This window comes from Trachurus trachurus (genome assembly GCF_905171665.1).
Source record: "Trachurus trachurus genome assembly, chromosome: 19".
NCBI lineage: Eukaryota > Metazoa > Chordata > Actinopteri > Carangiformes > Carangidae > Trachurus > Trachurus trachurus.
This window is the reverse complement of record NC_139913.1, coordinates 19,790,785-19,816,655: the sequence shown is the minus strand read 5'-3', so window position 1 is coordinate 19,816,655 and position 25,871 is coordinate 19,790,785. Positions and strand designations below refer to the sequence as shown.

Sequence of the window (25,871 nt, the reverse complement as noted above, 5' to 3'; positions counted from 1 at the left end):
GCTAGGATTGCACAAGACGGGCCTTGTGAGGAACCATTGACCCATCGACTGCCGAGATCCATGTCTGACTGACATCAATACACATTCATCTCTGCTTGTTTCACCTCAGGCTAGTAGGCCACGGGCTACAGCTGCTGGCGTGAGATCTGGATAGGCAACAAGCATCACTTTGTCTTCTACGCCTGTGCTATCACTGACATCAAACACCAAAGGAGGCGATCTGAGGGACCTTTTTGCTTTGTTGGGAATTAGTCACTGTTAAAATGCCCTCAAATGTCAATGGGCGGTGTGTCTTATGTGTGTAAACCCCGTCATTACACTGCGGTTTAAAGGAAAAGATGAGGACTTCCCTATAATGGATCAATCTCTCCTGTACCACGCAGGCACACGTACACACACAGCCTCTGATTAACAAAGCTCTCTACACTGCTGCTTTCATTTAGTATCTATTTCAGCCTATCTTGAACCCATCTCCACCTTTCTCTCTTGAGGATCTTGTTCTATGGTTAACACACCAGCCACTGGCATCTTTCTCTCTCCCCCTCTCCCCCTCCCTCTCTGGGCTCTTTTTAATTATAAACTAATCTAGGGAGGTAATGGCAGACGGAGTGATCAGTTACTCATGTATATATGCCATACTATGAAATGCAAGCAGTTTATTACCCTGTCCCTCCTGCCTATTTACAGCCACGGGGAAGCATGGATGCAGCCACAATGCCGGTGCCAATTAGCCGTAAAAAAAGAAACATTAGTTCACTGACTGCATATGGAGAGAGCTGCATTTGGCCGGTGGTAATTTATATGCTATATGTGCTGGATGTGGTTTATAGGTTAGAGGTCACAGAGCAGCAGAAAAGCATGGACTCAAGTTTATTTCCCTACAGCATAAGTCACCCCCTCTCTCTATTTTCCTTTTCTTTAAAAGGTGCTGTGCGGTTTTCATTTCATGCAGCCTTTAAACATTATTGAAGATGTGATTGCTGCTGAGTGGCAGCAGTGCAGGATGGAACTGGATCCTCAGACTGATGAGCGGTCTAATAGGCCTGTCTAATGTATCATCGATGGATTGACTCGTCCCGGAGGAGACATTTCAGAGGGATTCCAGCAGATGAATTCCTAAAAAAAAAAAAAAAAAAAAAAAAAAAAATCCTTTGCTGCCGCGTGTGAGCCACAGCCACCCTGAATATTGGCCAGTGGAAAGACGCCCTCTTCTTGCGCAACCAGGATGTGCAGGGAGGATTTATTCCAAGAGAAATACAGACAAGCAGTTATGTGCTTCACATGGTCTCTCTCTCTCTCTTTCTCTCCCTCTCTCTCTTTCTCTCTCTCTCTCTCTGTCTCTCTCCTCTCAGCCAATCTGCGCACGGTGACGCTGCGCAAAGGCAGGATCTAGTCCTGGCTTCACCATCATATTTAACACACCCACCCAGATTCACACATGCTACAAGAGGTGCATTCTCTTATCCAGCTTTACTCCTAGAGGTTGCCCCCGGCCCCCGCGGGAGGATTTCTATCTCCTGTTACCTGTGCAGTTTATTCACATCGGCTTGCCTCGGGTGTTTTTTTTTTTTTTTTTTTTTTAGTCTTAACACCAGATGTGACAGAATTACGCATCGCTGGGATCGCTGAGGTTGGATGAGAGCACACACGTCGACTACTTTCCGGGGACTTTCACTTAAAAAAATATTTAAATGTGAAGACCTGCACTTCCACGTATATATTTTTCTTTCCCCCCTCTCCCTCCCTCTCTCTCTCCGTGCCGACGTCCCAGCTGATTCACGGCTGCTCTTCCCCTTCCTCACAGGATCGAGGCTGGGACGGCGAGACCGATGCGCGCACTCGGACCTCTTTGGACACACACGTTTAATGGATCAATTTCCCCGCGTGTCACAGTCGCCTTTGGATCCTACTCACTTCCCCGCTGCCCTGTAATCCTCCTGAAATATTTGGTGGTGGCCAGGAGAGGGGGGGAAGCGGCAGCTTGAAGAGGATGTGGCTTGCGCAAATCGACCGCTGGTCTGAACCGACTCGACCTGTTCTACCTGGGCACTTGCGGATGATTTTGCGCTTCTGAAAAAAAATCTCGCCTGGACTCTCACCCCGACGCGAATAAAAAAAAGCGCAACTCTGATGTTGAAAATACAAAGGCTGAACACTGAATACGTTACTCAAGACGGCAAGTGAAGATGGGTCATACGTGTTTAATGTATATTTCATTAGATTGGCGTCCAGTCTAATAAACATCATCAGCGATGTAGTCAGCTTGTTTATCTGCGTGCTGATCATTTGCAGTAAATACTCACATCTACTCAAAAGGGAGACCATGAAGATGATCCTCCTGCGCAAATTCCGGGTTCTGATCCTCATGGTGTTCCTCATTGCATGCTCTATGCACATAATGATAGACTTGTTACCAAAGCTGGAGAGGCACGGCAACAGCGGCTGCTCCTGCTCCCACACGCCGAGCGAGGAGCCTCAGAGCTGGGGGAAGCAGGGCTGGCCTAACAAGCACACCCTGCGGATCCTCCAGGACTTCAGCAACGAACCCAGCTCCAATGTCTCCTCGCACTCCCTGGAGAAGGTCCCGGCTGCAGGCGACAAAACGCAGGCTGTCAGGAGGCTGGAGCACCACGGGCTGCGAGGTGACAGGAAGAGACAGTTCCTCCAGGACGCCGCGGTGATCAAGAACATGCAGGTGAAGGGTTCAAGGTTGATGGCCCTCTACGACCACCCCTTGTATAAAAGATCCCTGCCACCTCTGACAGACGAGGACACTCTGTTCAACGTCAACACAGACATCAGATTTGACCCTAAAGCTGCAGAGGATCAGGCATGGTAAAGTGTTTTTATTTTTTGCTCTTATAGTCAGTTTTTAAAAAGCAAGCCCGAAGCATTTCACAGTCAGCTCTAATGCAACAAAAGCCATGATTAAACATTTTATAATTTCTCTAAAGATCAAAACATCACATGAAATGGCTTACAGTTTAATTCTGTGCAATCACATTAGTCTAATTCTGCATCTGTGCTCATGGGCTGTTGCACAACACATTACTCTATACACAAAACCTGAAAATCCTCTTTCTCTCCCCTTCTATCCCTTTTCTTGCTCTTCCTCATCTCGCCCAGGAATGCTGAAGGAAATGTAGATGAGTTCAGCCCCACAGGGGAGCTGAGTGCCGACTCCTACCCCAACTGGCTCCGCTTCCACATTGGGATTAATCGATACGAGCTGTACTCCAGACACAACCCGGTCATCGATGCCCTGCTGAAGGACCTGGTCACCCAGAGGATCACCAGTGTGGGTGAGTCATAAGAAACACAGCAGAGGGGATGAGTCAATGGCAGCAGCAGCAGCAGCAGGCAGCAGGAGGGCTTCAATGCACAGATGAATCTCAGTGTGCACTTATTTTAGGTTGGCACAAGTCTTGTGACATGTGTTGAGGTATAAAGATGATACAATCAGGACCACTGTCACCGGTGACCTCTAACCAACAAGCTGCTGGATAGTCCAATGTCTCGATCAAGGACACTTCAATAGGCCCCTAACCTACAGATGGGTGCAGACTTTGGTCGTGGTCATGGATTGAACCTGTGCCAATTTAGTTGTCTGATGTCTCTCGGTGTGTGTGTCCATCTGAGTGTGTGTGTGCTGTAGAGAGATCAAAGTTCAGTTTAGAGAGGCATCTGTATGAGAAAATGCATCAGCAGTGTTTCCGGATTTGACTAATACCAATCAATCTAATTGAGGATTCAAACTCACCCGGTCGCTCAGATTTATTATATCTGTATTAAAGACTTATTAAAATAATTTTCAAATGGGTCACAGATATCATGTCAGTAAACATTTTACCTTAATAAGAATACCTCATACTGATAGAGTAGATGTTAATAGGCTTAGGTCATCCTGTGGTGCTAAAAGAGAAGCTCCCTGATATACTGTAGAAAAGAGAAGCCGCTCTGTACTTCTGTTTTTGTAGTTTAATAAGGCAATCCCAAAACCATGTTAACAGTAATAAAAATTATCTATCTTTAATGTGAAAAGTCATCACTTAGCATAAGCTTTTACAAGGTTTCTATCACAGAAAAAAAAAAACTCAGCTGCGTTGTAACCGACAAGACATTTGGTTTTATTGGTTTTCATTTACTGCGTATAGAGGTATTGAACTAAGTGCCCTGCCAGTCTCAGTCATAATACCTGGAGAGGAGAAGGGTTGGTGCAGTCTAAATGGTTCAAATGTGTCACAGGTTTCACAATACAAATGTTTCCTGCTCAAACAAATAAGAAGTGGCCCAGATGGGTGGAAAACAGCCCAGACTGGCAACACAGAGCGTCAGTCCTAACAGTCAGCCAAAGGGGAATGTGTTCCTCCAACATGCAGGGACTGGGTCTACCAGCGATTGACGAGTGTGTGCTCCTCTCTGCCACAGACACCGACGATACGAACGCAATTTCTAAAACGCGCAAGTATGCATGGTGATGGAAGTCAGCTGCAGGCTATTGTGGGACAGCGCTGAATCTGCACACAAGGAATAATGAGGCACCGCGCATCCCCCACACACAGCGTCACAGCAGAGTACATCAAACCTGAGAGCACACCTGGTCTCGCTGTGAATCTCACAGTTACTGTATGCTGAGGTTTGATTCAAATCAAACCCTGTGGCTTTTTATTTGATTGACAAGAACACAGTAAATTTGGCTGCCCACAGAAAGCCGCAAAAGCCTTTGCTGCGAGTGCAGGTGGATGCCTGACAGTGGCGATAATCCATCCTGGGGCAGTTATACGGAGTCTATTTCTGCTTTTTTTCCATTTTGGGGGGGGGATTGTCTTCCTTTTTGGCTCAGTCCAGTTCCCACATTCCAAGAGTGCTTGTCGTCTCAAGGTCTCCCATCTCGCACTCGCTGTAAAAAGTGATTGCAGATTTCAGGTTTATCTGCCAATGACAAAACTGTAACTGGCCTGTAGCAAAGATTAAATACTTATCTGGCAGTAGGATTAACTGTTTATAAAGCTAGCTCCCGTGCTGCCTGGTCACTGGAGGAAAAAAGAAAAATGTTTCTCCCTTTTCCTTCTTTCTGCTCAAAATGTTCTCTAATTTTCCCAGATTTTCTCCCTCTTGCTTTCTTGTCTTTCTGCCGGGGTGGATAGAGGAAGCAATTCTCAGCGTCTCTAGCCAGCTAAATACATGGTGGCTCAATAATTACAGCCTTAACACAGGCCTGAGGCAGAATACCAATAGAAACCAACAGCAGTCGCTTATTATCTAAACTTAAGGATAGCACTGCTTGGACGTATTATGCACTGTAACCTTTTTTTGCAGTGTTAATCAATGAAGACGCAGCGTTCAGAAGCAGCAGATATGATGAGCGTTATTACAGATGATAGTGAAAGTCTTGGCTGCAGCCCAAGGAGAGATAGAAGTAAACATTTTTGCAACGTGTCTTGATGAATACGGTTTCCTTACTGCGAGTGAAGCTTGAAATGAAACGTTATTTTCACGGACCTTGTATACAGTCGCTCGGCATGCTCGACTTCCCGGCAATTACAGTCAGATTTGCCTTTATTCAAAGTGTCTTCAAACTTCCACATGAACACACAACTTGACAGAGTAGCAGGTGAGGTCAGACAGACATCGATCCTTCCACTTGTAATTTCTTTTCCCTGCGAACATTGCACTTGTCCGCGTGGTTCCCATATGTAGAAATAAATGAGAAAATTGATTGAGAAGGTTGTACTTTGGCAAAAGGCCACCAAAACACCATTCCCAATCGATCACTCGAAGAAATAACAGACACGGTAGCGGCTGTGCTCTTTTCTTTTGTTTGAGAATTTCAGATTGTTTTAGCTCTGTACGGTCCTCGCTCGAGCACTGAGCCCAGTCCCACGAGGGCCTTTAGACCGCATTACAATGTTCAAAAAGGGAGAAAACAAGAAGGACGGAGGGATGAATAGAAAACACAAAAAAGACAGAGAGAGAAAGAGAAAGAGAGGGAGAGACACACAGAGCCTCCAGAGAATACACAGAGAGAGTAAACAGCGGAGGAACAGAGAGCGTTGGGAGAGCACTGGCTGTCCTTCACCCCCTCTGTCTCCCTTCCCATCAAACAAACACTGTGACATCAGCAACTCAGTCTTTTTAGAGCACACACACACACACATAGAGACACAAACACACATCTACGCACATAACGGTGCACTTCACCAACATGGCAGAGGAAATCAATGTCTCAGGCTTCAGGTGTGTCCTGTCTCTGAAATAAAAAATCCAGTCAATATCAAAGTCACTGTGGCCTAACATGGGTGTTAATACAATGTAAATGGAATCTAACCCCATATGGTCAATCTAAACTAACCAAAATAAGTGTGTGTGCATTGATTAAACGCTTAATTGATCAGCTGTTCAACAGAGAATTGATTAACAACAATGTTCAATAGCTTAATATGCTTGTTTGTTAATTTAGATGAAAGCATGGAGGCTTGTTAGCAGATCTTTGACGTTGTTAGTGCGCTTGCTGTGGTTTGTTTGTGTGCTTCAGTTTTGTATTTTTGCTGTGAACAGATGAGTGAAAAGAATTTAGATTAGAGTTTTATTGAAGGATGGCTCAACCATGCATTTTGGTTTTCAGCTGAAGAGGGCGTTTCAGGAGATAGATGGAGCCACACTGACAAGTAATCATTCAAGTCTTTAACTAACAAGACAACGTGTCAAATGTGGATTATTTCTGTATTGTCAGATAATAGAATTTGGAGATTTCGGAGGTGAATCATCTGATAGTGTGCCATGCATTGTCCAAATTGCACGCAGTGGGTTTGAATCCAACCCGTGGCCCTTTGCTACATGTCACCCCCCCAAAAAAAACAAAAAAAAACAAACTTAAAAACAGATTTGAAAGTTTTCTTTGTTTTTAAATTGTTGCATTTTTTTTTTAAACTGTCGGTTAGATTAAACAAACTGATTCATATCGTCACATTAGGTTTTGGGAATTTGTGCAGGTCAATGTTCACTGTTGTGTGATATGTTATAATATTAAAATTCTGGCTTATCTGTCTATCATCTTGTCAGTTTGTTGCAAATGAGTTTGTTTTGTTTTTGTGCTATAGTTGGAAGTAAAAAAAAAAAAAAAAAAGCTACAGCAAAGATAGCTTCAAAATGAAACCCTGGCAGACAAAAATGAAGGACAATGTATTCAGTGGTTAACTGAAAGCAATCATGGTATTGTTGGTTAGTCCACAGCCTCATAAGCTATGCTAAGTAGCTCATGCACTAAAAACACAGACGTAACTTAGAAGTACTGGCTATTTTATTCTGAATCTAACCCTAGATTCCAGAGGGTCAGACTTTATCATTTTGGTAGAGCAGTAAAATATCAAAAGTTTGTGCTAAATGTAATAACAGTGTTGTCTTTTTGCCTCCAACAGCGATGAAGTCCGGAGGCACTCAGCTGAAGCTCATCATGACCTTTCAGAACTACGGCCAGGCTCTGTTCAAACCTATGAAGTAAGTCACTTTGCTTTTCAGCAGAGACGCATTTAACGCACTGTATGTGTTAAAAACGGTTTCCTCCTCTTGCTGCTATTGCTCTGGTTACTCTGCCCTCTCCTCTGGCCTGCTGTCGTGAGGCAGGGCGTTCTGTCTCACGTCCATCTTGCCTTTAAGAAAAAGCAATCTCTTTCTTATCATGTTAAACCTTGAGTGCCATTTCAGCATAAAACACCAACCATGCAGCTTTCTACCTCGACTGACTTCCTTTTCACATCCCACCACCTACTCATTCTCCTCACAGCATCAATCTCATTTCCTCATTCTCCTCTCTGGCTATATCAAATTGCTTTCATTTCAGCACAACCTTGATATTCGATTGAAGGCCGACATCATTCTGCTGTGTCAGAGCCAAATGTTGAATAGACATTTCACCTCACACGGCTTTCAGGTGACACATCACATCATTTAGCCGCCACGTTGGAGGTCTTCAGCCCTCGGGCAACATCGGCTCTGTCATTTTATGACTGATTCTTCTGATCAATTCTTGGTATTTTGATAATGTTAAACCTCCCAGTCAGCTAAATGCCACTGTCTAGTCACTGCATGATTTGCAACTCGCGATACTCTCAGTGTGTGGGCCAAATAACATTCAGCAGACCTTACCTTTTCGGACTATAAATGCTTATTTGCGTCATTATTAAAGATTGCTGACTAATTCTAAGTCAATTGTGACTCAGAGTTAAAGATCTCTGTAATAATTTGCTGGATGGCATGTAGTTTGATATCTACTCATGTCCTGTTCAGGATGAAGGGACTCATCCACCTCTAGGGGTGTCAAATATCTACATCTGAATCCAATTCCAGTTGTGATATGAGAATGTAGAATTACAGCCTATCATTCATATCTCTCATGAAGAGGAGACGAGACGTGAAAGCAACACTTTCTGCTCCTTCTGCGCCTGAGTAATCTCACTTCTGCACCTGGGCTTAACCTATAGGGGAGATAAGTCTACCCAGTGAAACTACCCAGTTAAAAACGACCCCACTGGTAGATACTGTGAAATATTTGATTAACTCACATTTTCTTTATCCTCACTGTCATATTTAGAAGATAACACATCCCTAATCCCTTCTCCAGTGGTGGATTTAAATGTCACCCATCCTTTTGTTATGGTGATTGTAATTTAATTGTGGGTTAATGGTTTTCTACACAGGCTGTTGTCTGGCCCCTGCATGTCAGCATGGAGAGCGGGGTTAAGCCTGTGGATGATAGGTAGCAAGGTTTTCCGTGGGAGGAAAAGCTATTCAGAGACTGTTGTAATTACTGCTTCAATCCTACCATGCTAAGTCAGGCCAGATGCAACAAGCCTGAAATCATCCTGACAGACCGGGGAACAGGAGAGATGAGAGCGAGGTGAGAGGAAAAGGAATAGGAGAGAGGAGAGGTGTGGGGTGCAAGAGAGGTGAGGGGGCAAGTACTGGAGATGATAGAGGGAAGAGGGTGAGGGGAGGGGGGGGGTAAGGAGGAGAGACAGATGAGAGAGATGTGGGCAGAGGGTGTTGTCAATACACGCGCAGAGTCCAAATCCACAGATTATCTCGGTGCGCTGCCTCGAATTTGAACCCAGACGGAAATGTGAAATGACATTTTCCGAGAAAAGCGTGGGGTGATTGGGGCTGGATGTAAATCTGTTGCTTGACAGTTGTGGTTGTCAGAGCTGCCGTGATGTTTGATAATCCTGGAAAACGGCGAGAGCGAAAGGGGGGGTGGGGGGCCCGGGGTGGGGTGGGATGGTGGTGGTGGTGGTGGGGGCTTTTTTCATTCCCTCTTGCTTGAATACACTTGACTTTAACAAAGTAGGGCAACCCATGCTGGCATGTGTATGTGTGTGTTCATTTGGACTGCAATCAAGGTCTTGACAGATTTGCACAGTCATTCCTGCTATATAGATCATTTCCCGTGCAGAGATCACACACGCCCATATGCCAGCATCCCCACACACACACACACATTCGCACGTATGCACACATCCACTTAACACCCAACATCATCTCTTCGTTTCCAAATCTGCTGGTGTGTTTCCACATGGTGCATCAAAGAGACAGAGGCTGAGAGATCAAAGCTTTCTCCGGCTGTGCTCTTCTGCTCGGCTCCTCTCAACTCTAATGCAAATGTGTGCCAGGCAATCAGGCAGCGAAGGCAGGCAGGCAGGCAGGCATGCGGTGTCTGGGTAACGATCGACCCTCCAACCATCCATATCTGTGGAAACCTGCACTCTCGTTCATCTGCTCTATCCGGCTATTGGCCCCTCTGTCTCCTTCTCATTCTCAGTATTCTCCATCATTCACCCCCCCTCCCTCCCTCCTCCCCTCCCTCCCTTCCTCTGCAACTCTGTTTGCTATTTGTTTTTCTCTCCCACATGTTCTTTACTGAGCAGCACAGATGCAGAAATCCATTAACAGGCTTGCCGTATCGATTCTTTAGGTATTCTCTCTTCTTTTTTCTTCACTGAGAGAGAGAGAGAAAGTGAGAGTTTCTAACTGATCAGTGCCTCTGGTTCCTGGTGGCAGAGGTTCTTCGCTTTATGTGTCTGTGAAGCAAGACTTACCTTGGCATGATTGTGTTTATGTGGCAGATTTAATCAGCCTCTGCTTTATTTAGACACCACAAAATGGCGTTCAGTACCTGTCCACTGTGATGTAACATTGATGAATCAGCCCAATGAACTGTCTGCGGTCTACAGTTTTCCAGACATGGAATAAACCCGGTCTTAACTAGTCTAATCTAACTCTAAGTTGTTGTGCAATGTTTAAGACCACAGGCCTTGTGAGATCATGGGGTCGCACTTAAAAATCCCAGTTGAATCCCGGCCCTGTGTTGCATAAGCAGACAGACAAAAACACCGTAACCTGAATAACACCCACTTTGACGTTCAGTTTGGTGACTAAGCTCAATTATCATCCCCGTCATCCTCTGCATCGCGTTATGCCTGTGGCCGTAATCACAAATTGCGGCATTTCCATAATTTCTTCTTTTGTTCTCATAAACAAACGCTTTATACTGTTAAGTCTGGAGTAGGTGGTGGGCTAAAGTAAATAAATACTTTGTACATTGGTAAAGAGAGGGAAATTGCTGTTATTGCTCACTGAGTGCAAAAAATAAAGTAGCACAGTGTCTAGTGAGTGATCGTATTTCTATAATTGGACATCAGAAAAAACCACACGATTGTGTCTAGTAACAGAAAGAAAAAACATGTCAATAAAAACAGCTTTATTGGGATTTCAAAATAAAATACTTACGTGACCACGGACTGTAGAAGTAACCAGATGAAGGGCTGAAACCGCCTGACACGAGGCAGGACGCAAGTAGGACACAGTGTCACTTGTTGACAGCCGTTCCACAGCAATTTTCTATGCCCTCAATTTACCACATTGACCATACACCATCCAACCAGTAAGGTTGTGACTGCTTCTTTAAAATCAGTTTTGGATTTTTGATTGATGCAGCTTTCTATTTACAATTAGCTTTTATCATATGCATACATTTGGATATGAACATCTGGACAGATAAATGGTCAATCATCTATATAGAGATTAAAAAAGATAGAGTGCCTAAAACACTCCCTTGAGGCACCCCCATAGAGTAGTCACATGATACTCATGCTTTTCTTTAGATTCTTGAACAGCGTGTGCAAAGTGGTGCTCCCAGCTGTTTCTGTCAGGTTGTGTACACCCCCAACAACCTCCCCCAATCACAGGGAAAGGCTGACTGCAATGCTGGCTGACAGGTGAGTCTCTGGGGGTAAAAGCGTTCCCCCAAGGACTCGCTTGCTTGCTACTGAAACTTAACATCACTTTGAGAGCACAGTGATTCCTGTTTGCTTCAGCCATAACTCACAAAAAGGTAACCAATTATGACCATTGTGGCCATCATCGCTCGAGTCTGGTTTGATTGCCTGTAGCCACACTCGTGTAGACCTGTAGAAAAACAAGGTGTTCTCTTTGAAAAGGTGCAGTCCCTTTGGGAGGAGCCCTCCAGTAACAAAGCATTTTGTACCTTCAAAAGCTTACCTTCAAGATCAAATAATACATTCATAATAATACAATACATGTAATGTGCCTTTTCCTGTCAGGAATGCCCATGTACCTTTTAGTGCAAATAAAAAAAAGGTGTCCATGTAATACCTTAAGGACCTCTAGGCACCTGTGTAACGGGTACCTTACAGAAATAGACCTGCTGTACAATGTGTTTGAGTCCCAGCTGTAGTCTTGTACTTTACTGAGCACTTTGAACCTGAGTGCCTTGGTAGTAAAAACAATCTTTTATTCTCCGCTCGTCTTTGTCTCTTCCTGCCTCCCCTTCCTTCTTTTTATCTCTCTGCCACGACGCTGCACGCTTTGTGCTGGTGTGAACTGAGTGAGGAAGCATGATTCTAATATTTGCAGTGAAATTAGTCTCAGAGCAAACAAAGCCCCTCAGATGACGAGCGCAAGATGACTGACGAAGAAAGGCGGGGGGGAAGCACTGATGATTGATATAATGATGGTCTTCTGTTTCTTCTAGCTTCCATTTAATTGTATCGCTTGTCAATCAGACCGCTGTTGGCTCAGTCACATGCAAGTCAATCTGCGTTTTCCCAAAGGAGATATGTGCTCTTTCCGCTGCCCCCCTCCCTACCGAGTGATCTATATCGGTGCTGCGGCGGTGGGTCCATGAGTAATTTTTGATTGACAGATTGGGGAGGCAAGAGACGGGGAGCCACATAATGTCACCTCGTTTGTGTCAATAACATATTGACAGAAGCACAAATAACAGCCTGGAGGAAATATCTGTATTAAATGTGAAATATTAGCGGGGACTTGGTTGCACATTAGAGCTGATGTTGTATCATTAAGCTGCATCAGCCGTGGGACGAAAAGAACAAGATTGAGGGAGCTTTGTCTGAGGACAGGGTGGGCATGTCTTAACAAAAACCCTTATTATCCTTGCTTAAAGCTGCCGAGATTTGTCTTTGAATGAGGCAAACACTAAACACTGGGACACTGATAAAAAAAAAAAAAAAACTGGACAATTCAGCAATTGTTCCTGGACGCAGCCGAACAAAAGGGATGTCAAACAAACAAACTCCTCTGTGGACTCGCCTCTGTTTCCTCCCATCATTTCTTATATATATTTTGCCGGTCACATCGGTTGTTTGTCAGCGCTCGTGCATGTGTGGTTGTTTACTGTGCGATATTGTATTCACAAGGTCTTCTGTGCCTGTGCTTTGACTTTGAGTCAGGAAATAAAGGGATGAACCGCCTCAGGACAAGTCATTCAGAGCACAGATGATGAGTGCAGCTCCGTTTGGAAATAGAGGAAATTCACCGCGGCACAGTGGCAGAGCTGGGGGGTAGAAAGAGCGCCATATTAACCCTCAAACTGCCGGCGTGCATACAGTATCTGGAAATGGTGCAACACACACTTCTGCAGCTGTAGCGAACCGTGACATAAAGGATTTAAACATTATCACAAGAATAACTGGATGCATGCAGTACAGTACATATAGTAATTATAGCCTATAGTGTACATGCTTGCGGCATACAATAGGTACAGTAGCACATCAATGAAATCCAAAGATGCATTTGCATACATTACATGCTTTTGATTCAAATGAAGGTTATACCTGATATAAGCACTTTTATTACATGCTCACATTACAATGACAGTACATCCTTGTGTGCACAAACAAAAATGATATTCAGGATGCAATGAAAAATAATGGGAACACATCACACATAACTCCTATCTATGTCAGCATTTGTAGACATCCCATCCATCACATTCAAGATTCTCATAATCAGAAGTGTGTCTACCTGGGCTGTAAATGCAACACAGTGGGCACATGCTGTGCACACAGGGATCGTGAATAAAAGCAGAATATTATAATTGCTTCTAAAAGCGCGGATTGACCTCAGGAAATATCTCTGTTCTATTCATTTCTGCAGTAGCACCAATAATTAATCTAAAATTACAACCGCTGTGAGATGTGCGATTTAGCAGCACAGCTCTCTGCTTAATGATTTGACTGTTTCCCCTGTGCAGTAATTGTTTCACCAGGGTATTATTGTCGGCCGTACAGTTTATGCTGAAGCAGAAATTAAAGTGTTTACAGCAAAGGGAAAATTTGTGTTGAAGCGCTCAGTTTGAGCTCATTTTAGGAGAAACACTCATACCAGCACATGTAGCCATTAACTCTCACATAGCCTATACATCAGTTATCACATGGGCTGTAGATGAAATTTGCAGTAGCTGAACATATATATCAGTGAGCAGCGGAGCGATACATATGGACCCCTCAGGCTTAGTAATCTGACCCCTTTACTGTCTCTCTGCAGAGGCTGTGACACACTGCAGGCCACTGGTGCACCAGGATCATGTAGAGCACAGATGCACTGTTTTCCCATATGTGTATAGTGTTGCCTGATCCTAGCATGTAGAGAGATAAAGAAAATAATGGTGGAGAAAAAGATGAAATCCACCCAGATGCTACCGTACCTCCAACATACAATACTATTGCCGCCAGATATCAAGCTCCCTCTGCTGAAAAGAGGAAAAAGGTGTGCTAGTGGAATATTAATGCTAAAATGACTCCATGTCAGAATACCGTCAGGAAAATAAATGTTATCTGCAAGACAAGATAGAGCAAGATTCCCTATGGGCAGATTCACATTGTGTGAAATTGATATTGAAACCGTTGCACCTGCTCATTTTCTATTTTCTTCAGTTTTGGCAAAAAGTAGTCAACTGTAATGATCGATATGAGGCCAGGTTGTCTGCTATCAAGAAATTACTGTCTTTCTCTGCAGATGGTCAAGGCCCAAAGCAAGGTTGTGTATGTCTTTTTTATAAAAACAAAAAGATGCTCTTTTGAGGTCTTCAGATTTCAAGTGAAAACTGGTTAAACAATCCCCAACACTGAAGTACTTTTTCTTCCATTTATTTTTATTATTTGTTTTTACATTACATTATATTAACATCCTTCTGTACATGACAAACACTTTCCTTTCATTAGTCTTACAGGATGAATAAATAACCAACTTCAGCTTCCTGTGTCAAGTAAATTTAATGCTGTAGATTCTGCTGCAATAAAAAAAAAACAAAGGGTAAACTGGCTGACTGATAAAGAATCTCCAATATGGGACAAAGGGCGGTGCAGACCTATGGCCCAGCATACCATAAAAACATGCTATTAGCAATGAGTAACAGAAGCTTATGCAACTAATCTAGTCTAGTGGGGATAGAAGAAAAAAGCTGCACATGAGCAAGAAGCTCACTGTAATAATCTGTTAATGTACTGTTGGCTTCCTGCCATCCTCAGTAATCAGCCATCATGATTTATGTAGAATGTAGATATTAGTAAGCCAGCGATGTTTTCCTCGCTAATATATTCTAACACACCGTGCCACTTTTAATCAATGTAGCTGATTAGCATAATCGGTAAGTTTGACGTCTGTCTGCTTCTCTTTTTCCTTCAACACCTTTTTTTTTTGCACTTTATAAAAACCCCACATCATCTCAAAACTTCCTCACTCTGCACTGCTGTCGCTGCAATTGAAATCTCAGTGTGTGCGTGTGTGTGCGTGTGCATCTTATTGCTACCTCTGACGACTTATGACATGCGGCACTTCAAACTGTCACAGTGCTCATACTGTAGTTGCCTAGGAGACAGAAAGTGGTCATATTTCTTGTCTTTGTGTGCTGATCTGTGTCTGTTTTGTACGTGTGTGTGTGTGTGTGCCTGAGCACTGCAGTGATACCGTTACGGCAAATTTCACGCAGCCCGTGCTCGCTTCCTTCCAAGAGCAGGAATGTCTTGACGATATTATCAGTCAACTGCCCCCTTCAGGTAAATATTATTAGCTCTAATGCTGTGCTGAAGGAATGATAACACCGTGTTGCAGCCAGCAGAAATGACAAGCCAGCATCCAATCTGCATATCAAAGCCTCGGCTAAATTCCTCTGCCATCTGCGTGTGTGTGCACTTTTGTGTGTGTATGTGCCTGAGCAATCGCCAGAGCCGCACACTTGCACACACACACATGCATGCATTTTAAATGTGTGCCATGCTGCCATTTCTCCGCAGTCTCAGAGGAAACTTGTTCTTGGGCCGTCACAATTGCGGTTCATCCCAGATAAACTCGTTCATTGTGTCTTTGAAATAATAAAGAGAAGCTTAATTACTCGCCCATAAACATTTCAGAGAAACTGATCCAGCTCCGTGTTTCTGTGGAAGTGTGGGCTTTGATACCATCTGTCATCTTGTCTCTTTGCTTTGAAGGAGCTGTCACTCAGGCATGCTCCACTCTTCTGTCTCGACACAGTACACCTCAACAGCTGATGTGACAATCGCGGCCGACATCGATTCATCTGGGCTGGGCCCGGCCCACTGCGCTGCCAGTCTTATTGAGGAGCAGATGCTGGAAGCAGAGGCACAGAGGGTGTTTCATGACTGGAAATGAGTATTTTATGGCTTCCCAGAGTCAATGAACAAAGACAGAGTAGGACAGTGTCATGTGTCCTGTATTTGGTTTTACATCCTGGAGTTAAGTGGAATCACCAGCGCTTTTACACGCTCACGTTGCACACTGAATATTCACAGGGCTAAAAACGAGCATCACAAAAAGTATATGAAGCTTTTCACAGTTTTAACTGTGTGATCAGACCATGTGCTGCCTTTTTTTGGGGCCAATCCATGTTAACGCTTTTTAATATGTGGTTCATTTGCTCTCAAGATGCATAATACAAGGAGAGCCGGTCTTGTAAACAAAATTCACACTGACTCACAAGTTTAGTTTACTGGACGCAGTTTCGGAAACCTGTCATTTTATGAGGTTAGAGATTTTGGCAGCAGGGTGACTGTGAGTAAATCTAACTGCACTCCCTTTAACGTTAGCCAAGAATTGTGGACTCATTTACTTTCTCTGCTGTTTATACCAGTTTTAGAGCATTTGAAGAAATAACTGAGTTCTGACTATAGTTTGTTTTGCTCAGCTGCCAGCTAGCAGATGTCAACATCTGTCTTCTTGTACCATTCAAACCTTTGTGTGTTTTTTTGGGTTGTTTTCTGTACTTGGCCTAGATGCATTTGCACTTCTGAGACACAGCACTTCTCTTGGAAGACGCGTTTTCACCTGTCTCGCTTTGGTTGATTGATGCTGAATGTTCTGGCCAAGCGAACTGCAGTTTGATGAAACTGCTCCAAACTGATTTGGGGGGTGATTATAGAGGGAGGATGTGCTTTGATTTGGCTGTGAAGGAGAGATGTACTGCATGGGGCTAACACACCTTCAAAAAATGTGAAGTAAACACTCTGTGCTTCAACTTTTCTTTTGATGGCCTGTGATGGCCTGGAGAAACAGCCATGCTCTGTGGTTCATATAAAACGCACAGTATCTGTTATCCTGCCACAAGGAGACATAGCTTTAGTTTTACAGAGGCATCAAGTGTTTTATAGTGTAGTGAAGCTTCAATCTGGTCTGCAGAGCTTAAGGTTTCTCCTGTGATCTTCCTCTTTCTTTCTGTCTTCACCTTCCCTCACCATTAAAGCTTCCCGCGTCTTCTTACTGTCCCGGCGGCAGAAACTGATCCCTTTTGTAAGCTGTAGTTAGTGTCAAGGAAAACACCTTAGGGGGATCATTAGCCTGTAATGAAGCAGGAGGTAAAACACCATGTTCACCCATCGCTCTCCAACATTCCTGATTGTCAGGTTTAATTATACCACTGCAAGGTTATGGGCGTTTTTTACTGCATTTATCTCATTTCTTCAACTCACCCTCCACCTCTCCCTTTCAGCAGATGGACACTTGGTCTAATTAGGCCTTCTCTTCCCCACTGAAGAGTCGCCCTCTTAGGGAGGCATTCAGGAACGTGGCACTATGAGGGCATGTTGTGATACATAATTAGCAAACAGCAGAGTGGCGACTAAGGTTGTGATGGGAAAGCGGTTGTGTGAAACACAGCTGTCAGCAGTCTGGTTATGGTATGGATGCAGATTAAACAACATCTGTTCCACACTGCTGCATACGGCATGAGCTTGATTAAAGCGGAAGGCTCCACTCTCTACAATTCAATACTTGCACTTTACTATCCCTCAAGCCTCGTAACGTCCTCTTCTGAGATAAAGAAGGAGGCTGGGTAGTCAAAACAAGTGATGCAACCAACCTCAGATGGGAAGATTAAAAAGAGGCCCAAACACCCAAGTCTCAACATGAATTACTGCCTCACAAGAAACAGGACGGAAAAAGGTTTGGATGTGCGGCACCAGAGTCGGCCTCTCCACTCAGACAGCACTGGTTGTCTTAAAAATTAACATAATGTTAAAGTGGTGACAGCATGTAATTTGTTTCACTTGGGATATGCTGCTTAAGTGGCACAATAATATACCCACATATTTTATTGGGGCACTTTAATTTTAACTGTGCATAACAATTTAGTTTCATTACAGTTCATGGTTGCTTTATTGGCCCGAAATGCAAATGTACTCACAGCTGAAACAAAAACATTACATTAGAGATTAGATATATATTGATTCAAATAGCAACCACGATGAAATGTGACCAAAAATTACAACAAATGCAGTGATACAAAGGTATATTCCTGCCAATTATTTCATGAATTGACTACTGGAGAACATAAAATATGCACATTTCTTCACTATGAATGTCTTGTTTGTTATTTTCTGTGATTTAAGGCAATTTTAACTGATGTTTGTGGCCACCGCATGGCAGGACAACAAGCTGTTACCACAACAATGGTTTAGTGTATTATTTAGCGGGCTACCATGTTAACCTGTAATGGTGAGAACAAAGGAGCTAGTTTTCCTTAAATTTATTAGTACAAAGTTGCTTTTCAGATGTTTTCTGCCACTGAAAACTAGGCAGACAGGAACCATGACAATGAGTCAAAACAGTAAATCTGCCACAAAACAAAAACAATATGTTTAAAGTCACCAAAAAGCTCACTTGAATCAGAAAGCACTAACAGATACATTGAAAACCCTTTCCACTTTGGTTATTTCGCATAATTGTTGTTACAAACCGATGAGCGCAGCTTAAAATGTTGGTCAATTAATCATGTAGCAGTGTGTGCTGAGTAAAAATAATGTCCTCATCATTTATACCAAAATATTGTCATATAAATAACTTTTAAAACATTCAATTTCAACAAGAATGCCAGTCGCAGCTTTAAAAAATTGACAGTAAGATTATTTGAATGTTTTGTTGTTTTTATTGTGAATGTTTTTGGCCCCATACCATCTCCCCAGTCCTACAGATTATTAATGTCAGTGGGGTGTGGATAAAGAAAGGATAAAGAAAAGACCATACGGTCGGGCTCACCAAGGGATTATGATTTGTTGTTGTTTGCAAAAAAAAAAAAAAGAAAAAAAAGAGAGAGGGAGGAAAAGTGACTTCAGCATTGTTAGGACCAGAGAGGAGAAAGCAGCTTGGCAAAATGGCACGGATTAGTGTGTAGGGAGAGAGAGCACTTTCCTACCAACTGTGATGCTGCGTGTTCAGTTAACTCAGCGCATGGTGGGAGGAGGGGGAGTCGGAGGGAGGGAGGGAGGGAGGGAGGGATGGGGGGGGCATTTATGGTGTTTGTCCAGAGCTTATTCAAATATGAGCTTTGGAGTCTCAGTTCTTGTCCAAGCACGAGCTAACTTCAGAGGGGGGCGTGTCCGTCTCATCATTCAAAGTAATGATCCGGTAAAATCATAGCCCAGAGTCTAATACACCTCTAATTCCACATGTCCTCCCCTAATTCAGTGTTCATGAACAACTCAAGCAGACAGACCACTTAAACATGCAGCACTCTCTACCCAAAACACTCCCTCTCCTAAATATAAGAGTGCAACTCATAATTTATTAGACAGACTGAAGAGGGGCTTTCACATCTGTCATACCATGTAAGGAAACATTTGAAGCAGTTTGTCTGAGCTCTCAGCCAATATCCACTCCGCTGTTCGGCTGCACCGTAATGGAAGAGCTACATTTAAGTGCCATCGGACTTGAGAAAACACTACGTACTGTATATGCAAATTTACACAGATCACCGATTTTTTTCTCCTCCGGTTTTATTTTTACTTCCTGATGTGAATGTGCATGCATCAGTGGTGCATGGTGTGTACATCGTTAGTAACTGTAGCTAGATGCATTTCAAGACAGTTTTTTTTCTCAAGGCAGAGGAGAATCTGGCATGAAGCAGCAGGATTTAATGCTTAGTTCTCTCGTTGGGAAACACGTGAGGACACATGAGCAACCAAGCGACAGTTTGAGCCTCGTCGGCCAGTTGGCTGCCGGACTTTTCTCCATCTTTACTTGCTTAGTTTCTTTGCTAATGTTGTGGAGACATTTAACTGCACATTGCCGATACTGTCTTCTCTCAAAGTAAGAAGATGAAGATGAGCCTGAATGGATTTCAGAATCTGTGCTCATCAAATACCGCCCCCGCCCTTCATTTTGGTTCGGTGGTTAGCTTGGTATTTATTCCAGTCTGTCCTAAAACAATGCTCACATGCACAACAGGTTTTTGGTCACTGTAAGAATTCCTCCTGTCCTTGCAAATCATGAGGAAATGTCTTGATGATATCTTTGGTATGCTAAACCTGCTTTATATCCCACCGTCAAACTCCACCACTCCATCAGCTCACTCATTCAGCAAATTTTATCTTTCTTTGCTCTCCACCTATTTTTTATCCTCCTTTTTTTTTTTTACCGCTTTACTTCCTCATTCAGCTCTCTGCTTCTTTTCCAACCCTCTCCAGGCCTTTTACTGTTTTCCTCTGTCCCTTTTCCCTCCCCGTCACTCCTCTTCACCATCACTCCTTTTTTTCCTCCAGCCACACCTCTCAATCTCTGGTCTTGGGAGAATAGAAAGCAAAGAGGAGAGCGCCGGCTCTCACTCGCTCCAGCAACACCTTCATCCTCTCATTTTCTCCTGATATGATATGAAGGATTCAGCTGGGAGAAACAGTCTGGCTGCACACCACGCTGCTCCCCTCCCTCCCTCTCTCCTGTGACTTTCTTTCTTCCACTTACTCTCGCAGATCTCACATCCTTGGAAAATCTGAATCTGTCATTTATTGTTCCTCCTCTCGCAAAACTTGTTTTTCCCTGCCCATAAAGCCTCCCAGACAGTCCTCATAAATGCTTAACAAGGTCAGTTTTGTTTTGTTCTTTCCTGCAGTGTCCATCCATTCGGCTTCCTCCTGTATTTCTGAGGTTATAATGGTGGTGCAATAAAAAAGAGGTTGGTTCTTCTGAGGTTGGAGAAGTAAGATGCGCCCTTTCCCTTTATTTACTGGTGTTACATAACAGAAGAACTGACTCATGGTTGTTAGTGGGACCTGATCAAGTATGCTGCTTGTATATTTTTTTAGTGAAATTTCCTGGATACTTTCTTCGTTCCGTTCTGTTTTGTTTGTGTCTGTCTGTCATTCCCTCTTTCCAGTTTATTTCTCCCTCCGTCCGCCCCACTCTCTGTTTTTCACTTGAGTCTTTTTGCAGCAGCTCTGTTGTGGAGCTTTGCCTCCTTCCCTCTCTGCCCTTGCAAAACTAGTCCCATGACTACAGGGTTTCCCTATGTGTATTTATAGTGTATTTATAGGCGCTGAGCCCTGTTTTCTATCTGCTTATCAACAGCCACCGTGTACCCCACCCACCAATTTACCAGACACAGCCCTGGGATTTCAGGACACCACAGGCCCTGGCTGCAGTCACTCACAGCTCACCAGACCTTGATGCTTGTCCTCCCCCTCTCTCTTCTGCTGCTTCTTACAAAAGACTTTTCAAATCCCTTGATTTGTGTCCTGCTGATTCATTTTTTTTCTCACCACCCAGTTTTTATTATTGCTCTTTCATTCACCGTCTCTCTCTCTCTGCTAACCCACTTTTTGGGGGTTTTCTCTCTCTCGTCAGTTAGCGCTCACAAGCTCGTAGCTGTGAGACTCGAGAGTCCCTCGCTGCCACTCAGTGGTTTTTTCCAGTAACAACAGAAAAATACCTGCTCCAACACCCCTCGCCTGTGCTGCTGTCATGTGTGCATTACTTTAGCTGTGAGGTGCGAACTGTAATCCACAGAGGTCTGTGTGTCATAAATCAGACATGCTAGTTGGTTACCCTGTTGCCAAAGCACATCTGTGCACTTTTTTACACAATCTCTATGTTTCTGCTTTTGTAATAGTCTAGACTGGAGACACACAGACATGTACAAGTTGGATCCTGTTACAACGGCATGCCACCGCCTTCTTAGCCATGCGGCAAACAGTATAATTAGACTAATTGTTTCAGCAATAAATTTCAATCCAGACATGAAAGAATTTGTGGGGGTTATACTACTAATTACTCACATAGTTTGCATCCCATGCTCAGAGCGCCGGGACAAGACTATAAGTTTAATTCCATAGACTGGCACAGTGGTGGATGTTAATTTAAAGCTGGCATTGATCAAAGAAACTCACAAGTTGAGGCACACTTAAATGAAATTAAGCACTGCAGCCACAGGATTAAAAAAAAAAACCCACCTTGATTGTTTGTAGTGTGCTGTATGAGTCAGAGATGGAGAGACAGAGAGAGCGAGTGAGTGGGAGGCAGACAGGATGAGGTGCTGCCTGGCAGAATGAGCCACTTCAACTGGATTTAATGGATCGTTGCTAACGGATATATGAATGGTTTATCTTCTCATGTCTAATTCAGTCCTCTTTGTCAGACATTATGAATGAGGCAAGGCAGTACAGGTGAATTCAGAGGGGAAAAAACCTTTAATCCCATTCTAATGACATTTTAAATGTAAATATAGTCACATACAGGTTCCCCTGTGGCTCACCTTGTACAGCACGAACCACATACGCATTGTCCCAACCACAGAGCCTCCAAAATGCTCAAAAGATAACTCAAAATATATTTGTATTTATCTTACATGCCTCAAAATGTTAGTGAATATTTCATTACAAATGCCTGAATTTGTTATTGTGAGTATATTTTTCTATTTCAATGACAGCAAAGCAAATATAGCACAGCACAAGAATATTTGAAAGGACTGTTATTCGTGTCTATTGATGATGCAGCAGGTGTTACAGCAAATATAGAAAAAGGAACTGTTGAACATAATTTGGAAATAAACAATTTCAGCTCTGGTGTTGAGAGTTGGACAAGAATGACAATATTACAGCAAGGACGCATTTAGTTTAGCCTGTATTAGCATGAAGAAGCAGGTGGAAACATCTTTTTCAGAGATAAAACAAAAACAGAAATATAAGGGGACATACTGGATATGGAGTAACTGTTACTTTGTAAGCTTCAGAGAGGTGTTGGTAGAGATTTTTCTTAACCTTTTTGACCCACTTTAGACCGGTGCCAGCTGTTTACCCAGGCACAGTGAATCCATGGTCTCTGCAATGCCGAAAGGACTTTGCAATACTGTATCAAACTATTGCTTCATTATACCTGTTGCATCATTATGGATGTAATTGAAATTTTCTTTTCAGATAACAGCTTTTTGATGTCTTGATAGTGCAGAGCAGAAAAGATGGAATATATTTAACAAAATCCAATCGAATAGATTTTTTTCTTTTCAAATTTCACATAACGTTTGACATCCATTGATCCAATAATTTGTGTAAAAATATATTTTTTAGCATCCACACAGCAAGACCTCTCCGGTTTCTGAACTTGGTGTCCCACATTAAAAGCCAGCCATAGTATAAGATGGCCTGATGCACTGCATTAAACATTTCCAGCTTCACTTTATGCTGATTAAAAGATAAGAACTTAAGTCTCTAAATTATCTCTCTTAACAAATCACTACTCTTACCATCACCAACATCGTGGGTTTTTTTTCTTTCTTTCTTTCAAGTCCAAAGCCACAGGAAATGAGGAAAATCCATTAGCTGGGTGGTTTTAGCCGCTTTTTCCCCCCACTCTGTACTTCAGTCCAGTGGAAACGTAGTCCTGCCCCGTGGGCCTGCATGACAAGGGCAGAGGAAATGGCCAGGCATTAATGGCAGCTTTGATTACTCTCCTGTCACTAATGTAGCCAACATGAAAGACAAGAAGAGGAGAGGGATGACTTCAGCCTCAATCAGAGGCAATCTGATGGCATCTACATGTAGCCGGGCCATACTTACTTTGCCATTTGGAGATCACACGAAGGCTCTGGGGGGCTATATTATTCAGTCACCACATACCTCCAAGAACACAACTCTCCTTTGCGTTTTCTCTGCCCTCTAAAGTGAAAGCGGGTCGCTCTTCTGCTGTTTGCTTCAGGTTATTAGTGTTGTCTGCAGATGGAAGCAAGCAGTAGAGATGTGTAGAGTGTGAAGCTGCACATGGATGCACATTAGGTGTGTCACACACTTTGCTCTGACACATGGTGTAGTGTTACAAAGAGGAGGAGTAAAATGCGTGCACATGATAATGCTTGCTCCTGTGAGTGTGTGCGCTCTGTTTGCCTAGTGCACCTGTGTTCATAATATGCATTGTGTTTGTTAACAAGATAAGACATGTTACTGGAAGTGAAGCATCTACTGAGACCATAATGTCTTGTGGAAATTCAATATATGACTATTGGCTGCTTCTTTTTGATTTGATCTGTATCAGAAATTGCACCAAAATGCAATTTGTTCTCAAAGGCTTTCCTTTCAGCCGAGGTTAACCAAACCAGCAACACTTCCTTCTAAATCAACCTTTCTCAGATGTTTCAATCTGCTTCTTTTCTTGATCTCAGATTATAGTTAATAGAATCGTTTGCCGTTGTAGTTTGGAGAAAAGTTGGGTGAAAAATGGCTCTGGGCATTTTTACTGGTTTCTGGTGTTTCATAGACTAAACAGTTTCAGCCCAACATGAACATCATATAAAAGCAATATTTTTCCTCTATTACTGTTGCTTCTTTGTTTCAGTTTGGGATGTAATTCATCAACTCAGCAACTGTTGTGCTCCAGCTCTGCCCACTGATGCTAATCTCAGCCAATGAGATTAGCTCTGCCTTCATAGAGGCTCTGGCTCCTTGAAATGTCTGGATACAGTAACTACATTTCCAATACACAAGTCCCCAAGGGCAGTGGTGTGTCATATAAAACCTGATCATGTGCTTAAAGTGCAGACATGTTGTTATCCATCCAGTTTAGAGCTGGAGACAGTTGCCAGTGGAGCTATTTGTGTGTGTCTGAGTAATATAAATGCAGTCTGTATGTATTATAAACAATTGAGGACTGTGGTGCAAAAATGATCAAATATAAAGAAAATGACTAATCGTTTCAGTCAGTCGATTTCCATGAGAAAACATGTTTTTGTCTGAAAATATACCCGTCGTATCAGTCACAAATTATGGCTTCAGTGGAGAAGAACATGCTGCCCCCCCTCTCCTAATTGAGATGCTATAATTTGCCTTATTTGCCTAAATTATTGATGCTAGCGGGGAATCTTCTCAGCACACAGGGCTGATGAATGAAAACACCAGAGCAAAATGCAAAATGAAGTCCAATAAACAGCAGCGAGCCGACACTTTTCAGGGAGGGAGCTGGACTCAGCAAAGATGTCTGAACCTGCTGTGAGGAGATTTTTTTTTGTCCTTTTGAGTTTGAATCTAATTTCTGAGCCAGCAGTTACTTTGTGATGAGCGGTATTCGTGAGTTGTCATTTTGCACTCAAATTATAACAACATATACGAGTTTTTCCCCCACCTACAACTGGTTCTTAATTCGATTTTTTAATAATGAGATGTCTTTTTCATAACACATTTGAGAAACAGATGTTCTTTGCGCAGCGTACACGCTGTAAATGTATTTAAAATGACCTTAAAAACTTCATGACAGAGTTAATAATGTGAGACAGGACACTAGTGCATTATAAACTATTAAACGACCCCGGTGTGAGGTTCTCTGCCGTGTACCAGTGCCAATCTTCCATGTCCAGCTGTTTCTAGATAGTCGGCCTGCTCTGGCCTCAGCCTCTCTCCTGGGGACACACACACACTCTTCACTCGCATCACTGTACACTTAACAGCATTAAGATGTGCATGTGTGTGTGCGCAGGAAGGAGACAGCTGGTAGCCTGGGTGTGTGTATGTATGTGTGTGTGTGCGACTTCAAATTCTTCTTTTCCACCTGCTCACTCAGCATCAAACTTCACTGGATAGAGAACTGCCTGCACTTCACATCTCCCTCTCTCTTTCTGTCTCTTGCCTGCTCTCCAATCACAGATGTGGATGTGTCTCCCTCGGGTGCTCTTACCCTGTGCCTGGGAGTTCATTTAGTGTCAGCCATGGCCTTATTGACTGGAGTCTGCACAATGGCTACAACATATGTCCACAAGACCGTCGCCTCCTCTGGAAATGAATCGGCTCTCAACA

At 43.2% G+C, this 25,871-nt stretch overlaps 1 protein-coding gene across 1 annotated transcript in view; it reads left to right on the top strand.

Annotated features, from left to right (window-relative positions):
* The first annotated feature begins 1,173 nt into the window (after nucleotides 1-1,173).
* The window catches only part of fam20cb (FAM20C golgi associated secretory pathway kinase b), a 49,672-nt gene continuing 24,974 nt past the window's right edge, over nucleotides 1,174-25,871 (top strand). The window contains exons 1-3 of the mRNA XM_083994358.1: nucleotides 1,174-2,835; nucleotides 3,127-3,302; nucleotides 7,419-7,497. Coding sequence (XP_083850484.1) covers nucleotides 2,324-2,835; nucleotides 3,127-3,302; nucleotides 7,419-7,497 — 767 coding nt within the window. The 5' untranslated portion in view covers nucleotides 1,174-2,323. The remainder of the gene's footprint in view (nucleotides 2,836-3,126; nucleotides 3,303-7,418; nucleotides 7,498-25,871) is intronic.